Source organism: Physeter macrocephalus, chromosome 8 (assembly GCF_002837175.3).
Source record: "Physeter macrocephalus isolate SW-GA chromosome 8, ASM283717v5, whole genome shotgun sequence".
NCBI lineage: Eukaryota > Metazoa > Chordata > Mammalia > Artiodactyla > Physeteridae > Physeter > Physeter macrocephalus.
This window is the reverse complement of record NC_041221.1, coordinates 119,955,237-119,966,279: the sequence shown is the minus strand read 5'-3', so window position 1 is coordinate 119,966,279 and position 11,043 is coordinate 119,955,237. Positions and strand designations below refer to the sequence as shown.

The following is an 11,043-nucleotide window of genomic DNA, read 5'->3' as shown; positions in this document are numbered from 1 at the left end:
TAATAGGAATTACTCATTTCTTAAACGTATCTAAGTTACCTCCAAGAGAAGCAACAACAGAAGACTATACTATTTCTGCTTCAATTTCTCCTTCTTCTTAAGACAGCAAACATTATCTTGCATCACCCAGGATTTTTTTTTTCCCTGTTCAACTCATCAAGTCTTTATTATTCCCTATTATATATCAGGCATTCTTCTGGGTTCCCGGATCATAAACATGAACAACACCTACAGTAGGCCTAAAATTTCAACTAAAATAAGTAGAAGCAAACATATCCTGAGGATACTCTGATATGTTAATTGTACCCAGTGCGCTGCTAGAAAGGACTCAGTTACACATACAACATCCTATTCTTCTGGAAGGGAGATACAGTTGTTAAGCCTGAGAAGAGGGGCATCTTTAAGAATACTTTTTAAAAAATGAAAATAACTCTGATCCCAGTTACAACTTAAACTTTCATCAACATTAAGGGTTATATAATTGCCATCTAAACAGGATACAGAAATAGGTGAGATGGCTGCCAAAGACAAATTTCATTTTACTTCAAATTTCCTTTGCACTATCCTTGGTTATTCATCAAATCACAGGGTATTTTAGCATGGCACTATTCTTTGTCAATGATGACCACAGATGATCTACTTTTAGTTTAAAACGAAAAACAAAGGAAAGGCAAGGAATAAATTAAAAATATGCAAAGTCTTGGACTTTGAAGGTAACAGAAGATGAGCAAAATCCACAGGACCTGTAACAGAAACATCTATTTTTTTCTAATTCTTAAGTTGGGCACGTATAATAGGAATGGATAAAAACAAGCAAAGACAATTATTTACTCCCTTACTCAAGACAAGAGCATTCCCCAAAGTTGAACCACGAGATAAAAAAACTTAATTAACCTTCATTGAGTCATTTAATAATGAAAGAGTTCAGTTTTTTCTGTGAATTAAAAAAATTAGTGATCATAGCATCACCTATATACATCTAAAAGAAAAAGTTTCTTCCTATTAAAATGCTTTTAAAAGATCCCTAATATGTTTACATACCCAAATAATCTGTTACTAATACTTCACAAGGAATATCATTTTATTACTGCAATCACAAAATCATCATTTCCGTACAGGAATGTATAAGTGAACATTAATCAATGCACTGATAATTCACTTCATAAAGAGGGTGAACATACTACAGAACATATTGTAAAGAAAAAAATATTGTAAAATTTTCTGGCCTTGCAGTGCACTTTTTAGTGCAAGTATTTAAGACACAATAGTGTTCAATTCAGCAAAGTATTGCAGAACGTCATGCCACAGTCCACTTAATTCAAAGAGGGTCAGGACATGCAGCTTGTAATAAAATGTCAGAATATATATTTATAAAAAACCACATGTAATTCATAAAATATATAGTGGTTTATTTAGATGGTTTTAGATGATTTCACTATGGAATTCTGCATAACTGGAACAAGCATCCAAGATCTTCTTAACAGGAATAATCTTCTTGCTAGGCAATGGCTTTGGCCTCAGGTAGAAATGCCTCCCAGTATTTTATCAGCTGTGGATGATAACAAAAAATAAAAGACATTCTCATAATCTTTTTGTCATTTATATAATATATCCTGTGAAGCATTTTTTAAAAAATCTATACAAATAGCTAACAATGATTAACATTTACTAAAGTCTGGTTCTTAAAGGGATCATCTAAATTCCTTTATATTAAGTCTGTCAATATAATTCATATATAAATTATTTAAAAATATTAATTACTCCTGGGTAATTTTAGTTTTTGATGTAAGAAAAAAAATTTTTTACATATTGAAAAACTTAAGATTTCTTTATGAATTGTATATATAGAAACAGTTTGTTAGTGTAAGTTAAATAAGATTACCTTAAATAATAAAACTGCAATGCGCTTTTCCAATATAAAGCGATAACATCTCCTAATTCAGAGGATATTCACATTTTATGTTATTGCTGGCCAAAAACAATGAGAAAAGGAGGAAGAAAAGAAAATATCCAAGCAAGAATGGGAAAACAGACTGGAAGGAATTAGCTGCCAGTCTTTCCTGGATAGTCCAGAGTCCAGAGAACAGAACAGACTGACATATAAACTAACATTAAGTTTAAAACAATTCCTTTAAAAACAAGCTTATATAACCTTTTTTTTTTTTTTACAGATAGTTTCTTTATTTATTCATTTAAAATTTATTTTTTTTAAAATTTATTTTATTTTTGGCTGTGTTGGGTCTTTGCTCTGTGCGCGGGCCCTCTCCAGTTGCAGCGAGCAGGGCCACTCTTTGTTGCGGTGCGTGGGCCTCTCATTGCCGTGGTTTCTCTTGTTGCGGAGCACGGGCTCTAGGTGCACAGGCTTCAGCAGCTGTGGCTCACGGGCCCCAGAACGCAGGCTCAGCAGCTGTGGTGCACAGGCCCAGCTGCTCCCGCAGCATGTGGGATCTTCCCGGACCAGGGCTCGAACCCATGCCTCCTGCATTGGCAGGCGGATTCTTAACCACTGCATCACCAGGGAAGCCCCCAATTTCTTTTTATATTTAAAGAATCTGACTCTATGAACTAAGTATTTAAAATAAAGAACAAATATAATTTGAAGATATAATGTCATCACCTAATTTAAAAATTTAATCTATTGATATTATACAGTTTAAAAAGAATTAGAGGAAGAAATCCTTCTATTTAAGATATTAAATAATTTGATTTATTACTCAAATTTATATTAAAATACACAGGAACAAACCTCTGATATTATCTTGTTAGACTTTTCTTTAATACAACATTAAAATCCATGGTTTTCTCTATTTAAGGAGACAAATGCCACTTGCGGTATACAATCAACACCAAACCCACACAAACTAAAGGAAAAATCAAAACAATATTTTTTTTAAAACATTTAAAATTTAGTTTTTAGTTTAAGTTCTATCTGGTATGGAAGAGAAGAACTTACTACAAGAATGTACTCAAACAGCTATGATGAATAGGGAAGTAAAACTGGGAAGACTGAGAAAAAGGGAAAAGTAGTCCAGAGTGTTTCTCATAGTCTAAAACTGGGAAAAGTATCTCTCTCCTAGAGGTTAGCAGTAGAGGCAAAAAGGACCCGAGAATTTCCAATTACTTTTACTACCATTCTTCCTTTGCTGTCTTTGGTTTTCTCTACTCCATTTATTACTTCTCAAGTAAAGTTCATTTCATTGATTATCATCTTTAAAATAAAAAAGCATATCAAAAACAAATTCTAGAAGACGTTTTTAAGTTATAAAAAATTACCTTACCTGTTGTTGTGTTTGTACTAATGATTCTAAGTACTTGATAATAACAGTTTTAAAATCTTTCACTCGTTGTTTCTGTTGAAGTACATACAATACATGGAAAAAAAAAGGTCCATTAGTACAAAACCAAATTTGATTTTACCATGATATTGTAGCAAAATGTGACCAAGCTGTTAAGAAAAGTGTGAAATTATTATACTTGCCTCAAATCTTCCCACTTCTTTTCGAATTGTTTTAGAGATCTGTTCAAAATCTCTTTCTCCTTGTTGCACTTTTGCTTCCCACTGACAAAAACAAACAAAAAGGTACAAATTTTTTAATCTTGTCTGGGAAAAATTTATAGAACTAGCTGTCATTACCACGCATTTGATTTATAATGCAGTGCCTAAAAATCCTGAAAGCTCAACACTGGCAAAGCCCAGTTTGGCATCATTCAAACTTGTATGTAACTTTCCAGTATTGGAAATGCACACCAGCTTAATTTCCATTAATATTTTACTGTCAGACTTACGATTAGGATATTCTAGTGCTTAATGAACTACAGTCTCCACACCTTAATTTAGATGAAAAGATTTTGAGTATAAAATTCACTATCAAATAATTTAGCAGTGTTAGAGTGTAATTTTCTCATTTCTTTATATACCTCTAAATTATTTCAAAATATATCAATAATACTGGCTAATTTCAAGAATACATGTTCATCACAATTTATATGCCCATGGAAATAATTAATTAGAAAAACTATATGACAAACATTTAAAAAACATTTTTGTAATGGTGAAATGTACAGATTAAAAAAAATTGTGCAATTATGGTCTACTGAACACCTATCGGTAAACATTAAATTCACTACAGAAACAATGAACGTTGTGATTAGTGACCAATGGAACAGCTAAAATAAAATAAATGAAGACTTAAGCAATGAAATGATATTTTCCCACTATGTAACCAAAACACTGGTACATACTCTTCAAAGAGCAGGTACATTTACTTTAAGTAATATAAAGGTTGTCCTACCTCTTCAATTTCCTTATTGAAGCATGGCAAAAAAAGTGTATAAATTATAATAAACTTATACAAATTTACTAAAATACCATATATAATACATATATATGGGGGATAATGTCACCTGGACAGCTACATGTGGGACAAGTCTATCTCTAAAACCAATTTTAGACACAAAATAAGTAATTATCTGAAATCAAATTAACCATCTCAAAAGAAATGTGTGATCATTAATTCAAGGTTAATTTAAATCTTTTCCTTGTATGCTTCTTTATCCATTCCATAATTATGTAAAAGTAACAAACGGATCTAGAGATTTTAATGATCATCAAAATGTTAAAGTAATTATAAAACAGTTCATAAGTTATGAAAAAATAGCTAAGTGTTGAATGGTTCAGAAAAAAATTTATGAAAAATTATGCATATATGAATGAGTCATGGAAAATTTGGGTAAAGAGATAAATAAAGCATTTTATATTAATCACCTCTCTTATTTCATTTTTAGCTTGCTGTATTTTATCTGGTTTGTTAGCAACCATCATTTTTGCTTCAGTTTCACGTTTTTTAAGCAAAGTAATTTGAGCGTCTTCCCATTTCTGCCAGCACTTCATTCGATGGTCAAATACACCCTATAAGTGAATGACATAATATTACTACTGGGAATTAACACTGAAATACTTTCAAAATACTAGAAGTGCTATAGTACTAAAAACAACAAAATCAAGTACTTATATACTACTCTAATACAATGAGATATTGAAAATAAACACGCCAATATCAAAGAAAATAGAGGTCCATATTCATTTGCTTAAAAACAAAAACCCGGTAATTGGATGAAATATAAGAGCTCAGAATAAAAAAACAAAAAACAGGGCTTCCCTGGTGGCGCAGTGGTTGAGAGTCCGCCTGCCAATGCAGGGGACACGGGTTCGTGCCCCGGTCCGGGAAGATCCCACATGCCACAGAGTGGCTGGGCCCGTGAGCTGTGGCCGCTGAGCCTGCGGGTCCGGAGCCTGTGCTCCGCAACGGGAGAGGCCACAACAGTGAGAGGCCCGCGTACCACAAACAAAAAAAAAAACACCAAAAAAACCCAAAAAACAAAACTATATATAAAATCCATTTCACTAGCCTTTAGGGTTTTTTTCTGTTTCTTAGTTCCCAGACCAGGGGGATCAAACACATGCCCCCTGCACTGGGAGTGCAGAGTCTTAACCAATGGACCACCAGGGAAGTCCCACCTTTAGGGTTTAAAATGTGGAGTATAATAAGATTTCTAACAGAGTTTTATGCTTTGAAGAAAGATTTAATAGGAAAATGCTCGTGTCATATTTACAATTGAAAGTTTTCCTACTAAAATATCAAAAGCAGATTTAAGTGTTGGAAATATGCCAAAAAATTAAAAATAGGAAATGTGAAAAACCATAAGATAAGAGAAAGTAAAGTAAAAATGTGGTGGAAGAGATTACCAATGGCAAAACAATGTAAAGATATAACAAAATGCAGGGGTCGGGGGGAGAGATAGTCCTAAACAAGATAAAAAGCGCAAATGGATATATGTATCTAGTATGCAGAATTAAATGAAGAAATAGACAAAAAGACCGTAACAGAACAATTCAACCAACTCCATGACTTCTTTCAAGGGGTTTGGTAGAGCAAGAGCAAGAGCAAGTGAATGGAGGAAAGAAATGAAATATGAATGTAAGACAGTAATTAGAAATTTCATTAAAAAAAACCTGATGGACTGGAATACAACAATAATCCCTTTTCTAGCTTGATGTTGGGGATATATTCATTTTTTTTAGTATTTATTAATTGAACAAATGAAGCAAGCATTAATAACATGGGTGAAACAGTTATTTTCATTTCTTCCAAATAGAGAGCTTTTGGATCAAGAAACAGTAAATTAATACACACTGTTATAGGAACCTGATGAAGAAGAAAGCACGCAGATAGTGTATTTTCAAGATGTAGGCTGTGGAACAAATCAAATTTGGATTCAAATACTAGTTCTGTCACTGTATGTTCTTGGGGAAATTCATTTAATTTCTATAACCCACAGTTCTTCCAAATATAAAAGAGTGAAATGAGATCTAGATTTATGGACTAGAAATAAAATGAAAAGTATATATAGCACACATGGTGACTTAACCTAGTGGATGTTTAATAATTAGTAAGTACTATTATGGATTACTTCTAGATAACATACACATATAAAGGTAGGTGATTAACTCTTAGATTTCTACCAGAAGTGCAAATAATAATAACTTCAGTAATACGAAAAAACCATAATTGGACTGTATTTACAGCATACAGCATATTTTGAAAATGCAGGTAAGAATATTAAAAACTCCAAATCCACAGAGTTCTTAAAGACCGTACACATTTTAATTAGCCAGGACAAGAGACATCCTAGGCAAACTGGTAAGTTAAACGCACTCTATAGGCATCTAAATCCATTTTACTAGATTTGTTATCTCATATAATTTCTCTTCTCTCAGTAGTGAGTCTTACTGTTCTCTTTGTTTGCTTTTCTTATGTTTAAAAGACTACATTCTCCTTAAAACATTTCTCATTATGAATTGATTTTGCTTCAGCCAAATTAATTTGGGCCAAAATCACAAAAGTAATACATCTAACACAAATACAAGTCACGATCATTTAAAACAAATAAACAAACCCTGTGCCTCACCCTCTACACATACACAAATTTTAAAAGTAATTTAAGACTTTAGGCCTAGTTTTCCTTTAAAGGAACATGGCCATATCAGCTCTTCATTTATAAATTCCTCTGTTCAATAACAATTTGATTATTTAAAATATGTACCAATACAGTGCAACAGCAAACCAAAATGCCCTTTAATTTCAATATTTGCTTAAGTTCTTAGTATATATCAACTGGCCTTTTCAGTAATACACCAACTTAAACTAATTTGGTCTCTGCCCGGTTTATTATCTCATAATATTCCAGAAATCACATGTTCACTGTGGTACAGATATAGGAGCTATGGTAAAGGCAAAGCTACTAAAGTCAGGTTATTTTAGATAAAAAAATTAATCTTAACTCCATAAGAATTAACTTTTTCTTCATTTGGTTTCCTACCCTTGTAACACCAGAATATAAAAGAAAAAAAGAATCAGAACCATACCTGATCTTCTAAAAATGCTATCTTTTTCTTTTTCCCATTGGGGTATAGCTGTTTTACAATGTTGTGCTAGTTTCTACTGTATAGCGAAGTGGAGTTCTCTGAGCTATACAGCAGGTTCTCATTATTTATCTATTTTATACATATTAGTGTATATATGTTAGTCCCATTCTCCCATTTCATCCTACCCGCATTCTTCCCCTACATAAACCTTAAAAAAATGCTATCTTTTTCTTTTTCCCATTGGGGTATAGCTGTTTTACAATGTTGTGCTAGTTTCTACTGTATAGCGAAGTGGAGTTCTCTGAGCTATACAGCAGGTTCTCATTATTTATCTATTTTATACATATTAGTGTATATATGTCAATCCCAAACTATCAAATCATAACTTAATGTATTCCGCTGCATGTCAAGATACTAATCCACTCTGGTACAACCAGCTTCTTCTACAAGAGGGATACATTTACACTGATTATTCACTTTAGACATCCCCCACCCCCCGCCAATTTATGGTACACAATTGTATGCAAGCTCATCTAGGTTAGACAAGGTTGCAGTTGTGGAGCAGTTTTTCTGGCCAACCAGGAAATTTGAGGCTGCAATTTTAATTTAATTAATACCATATTCTAATTCAGTGAATCTGAAAGTATGCTGCCTAGATTCCTGGAGTCCTGAAAGGATGCTGATTACTTACAGCCAAATGATGAAGATGTTAAACTCCTTGGGGAATCCATCTACTGGTTTTTAAAAAAAATTATTTTATCTATTTTATAAATCTGCATTCCCTGTAAGAATTCCTTATGAAGATTCTAGTGCTAAAAACATTGAAAGCTATTACCCTCAATCCCTGACCCTAATCTAGTGGCTCACAGAAGGCCAATACATGAAAATGCATCTAACGAGTTTACCACTTAATACACGTGAGCTAACTAACTGTATTACCCAAAATATAGAGTCCCAGATATCAGAGCCTGTACAAAAGAGGGAAACAGGAGTTCCCTGGCTACAAGGCCAGGCCTGGGCAGTATTCTGAGTGGATGAACTTCATCACTTTCTTTAAGGCCCCATTTCTCATGTTCTCAGTGCCCCCACTTTGGCTCTAAATTCTAATTCCCGAAGTACCCCTAGTTTCAAAATTACCATCATTTTAAAAAGTACTCTCAATACGGATAAAAGAAAGAGCTAACTATTGAATAGTATTGAACAGGTATTAGAAATCAGTAAGACAAAAAATAAAACTGGGCATAAACATAAACAGTTCGTAGAAAAAAGAAATGCAAATGGCTTATCATTTGTAAAGATGCTTAAATTCACAATAACTAAAGAAATTAAAACTTACACACACACAAAAAAAAACATAATTGGGTGGGAGAAGAAGCAACACATATATTGGTGTGGGAGTATAAAGAGGTATAACCTGTTCAGACAGTAATATGGCAATGTTTATTGAAATTTAAACTTCATATACCCTTTGGCCAAGTAATTCTGCTTCTAGGAATTTTATGCCCAAAGAATTATTATCAAAATACTTAATATTTAATATTGGACTCATCAAATAATTCAAGGTCCATCTATATACTAAATGATGGAATATGATACAACCATTTAAAAGAATGCAACACGTACTTACGTAAGTTGATAAAGAGACCTTTTTAAAATAGAGTGGGTAAAAAAAGCAGGCAAAGAATCGTGTATATGGTATGTGCCTTTTTGAAGAAGGAAGGAAGAGATGAAGGGAGGGAGAAGGGGGTTGAGAAAAAGAAACACAGAAAGAAAGAAGGAAAGAAAAACAAAGAGTAAATTAGCTTCATAAATGTGCACAGCTAATTCTGTAAAGACATCTAACAGAAATTCACCAAGGGAAGAGAAACCAGAGGTTTTAGTAAAAAGAAATTTTACCTTTTAGGGCTGTTAGAATTATTCTGTGCATGTATTACTCTTTCAAATACAAATGAATTAGTTTAAAATAAAAAACAAACAAAAAATAAAGACCATAAAAATTGCCTTGTCATCTTACTCCATAATTTCTAGGTTTCAGTAGAAAATCAATCTGAAAGAGCTTAATTCATCTTAAGGTATAACTTTACCATAGCTCTTTACTCTTCTTCTAGTCAATGAATCACTAATTCAGTATTTCCCAAAGTGTGTTGCATATATGTAAAAATATATTAAGTGGAAAAGAATTCCTGTTCATATGAATTTGGAAGCTTCTGGATTAAATAAAGTTAAATGTCTTTTTTTTTACTGCTAGACAGTCCTGAGCTTTTTAAATGCACTCTGAATCTGCAAGCCAGGGATACTGCATACATTATCTCCAAAACTCAGCTGACTGTGGCACATCTTTCGGTGTCAGTGTTATGTAGAAAACATTCCGGGAAACACTGATATAACTGTAATTTCATGGAATGTAAAAAAACAGTAAGAAGGTAGAGGCAGTATGAGAAAAGCTGTTTTTGAGGGATGAGCATCCAACATACACTCCCTACCCTGTCAGGGAGTCTTGTCCCAGGTTAGCTCTTCTCAGCAGGTACTACTTCTCAGACAGTGCCTAGTGTCCCTTTTTGAACCCACAGGTTTTTTTGCAGGTGTTATACTTTTTAATAATAGCTCTCATGCTAGTGGGAGCTCTGGAATGAGGTGAGAGCAGGTGAGAAACAGGAACCATTATCTGTAAACTGAATTTCTGTATATCACAAGTTGCCTATATAAAATGAACTGATAACTATCTATATTAATATATTTAAATAGGTGAAAAGAAAAATTAACCTCCAGGAATATAAAGAGTAACATCTAACAACATAAATGTCCATCAACAGAGGAATAGATAAAGATGTGGACTATTACTCAGCCATAAAAAAAGATATGGAATATTACTCAGCCATAAAATAATGCCATTTGCAGCAACATGGATGGACGTAGAGATTGTCATTCTGAGTGAAGTAAGTCAGACACAGAAAGACAAATATCATATGATATGGCTTATACGTGGAATCTAAAAAAAAATGGGTACAAATGAACTTATTTACAAAACAGCAGTACAGTCATGGATGTAGCAAACAAACTTATGGTTACCAGGGGATAAGGGAGTGGAGGGATAATCTGGGAGACTGGGACTGACATATAAACACTACTATATATAAAATAGATAAGTAGTAAGAACTTGCTGTATAGTACAGGGAACTCTACTCAATACTCTGTAATGGTCTATATGGGAAAAGAATCTAAAAAAGAAAAGAGTGGATATAAGTATATGTATAACGGATTCACTTTGCTGTTCACCTGAAACTAACACAACATTGTAAATCAGCTACACTCCAACAAAAACTGAAAGAGTAACACCTAAGAATAAATACAAACAAAATTGGTAATGTAGACAAACCTAAACCTAAGAAAGTACCACTCTGAAATGCTAAGAACCCTCTAGTAATAACTGTCATCGTTAGCCTGAGAACAGAATCGTCTATAATATGCAATGCATCAATGTTCTGATTATAATACTAATTTAACTTTCTAGATGTCTGAATCCAAGGTAAACTTCCAGTTCCCCCCGACTCCTTGAGAACTAATGTTCCTAACAGTAATTCACAGACACCATAAGATCTTAAAAAGTATATTCCAAA

At 33.2% G+C, this 11,043-nt stretch overlaps 1 protein-coding gene across 1 annotated transcript in view; it reads right to left on the bottom strand.

The window, feature by feature from the left end:
* Positions 1-1,064: 1,064 nt before the first annotated feature.
* The window catches only part of SNX2 (sorting nexin 2), a 54,589-nt gene continuing 44,610 nt past the window's right edge, over positions 1,065-11,043 (bottom strand). Inside the window, exons 12-15 of the mRNA XM_007102577.3 lie at positions 4,766-4,909; positions 3,479-3,559; positions 3,279-3,350; positions 1,065-1,549 (exon numbers count right to left, since the gene is read on the bottom strand). Of these exons, the coding sequence (XP_007102639.1) occupies positions 1,499-1,549; positions 3,279-3,350; positions 3,479-3,559; positions 4,766-4,909 (348 nt within the window). The 3' untranslated portion in view covers positions 1,065-1,498. The remainder of the gene's footprint in view (positions 1,550-3,278; positions 3,351-3,478; positions 3,560-4,765; positions 4,910-11,043) is intronic.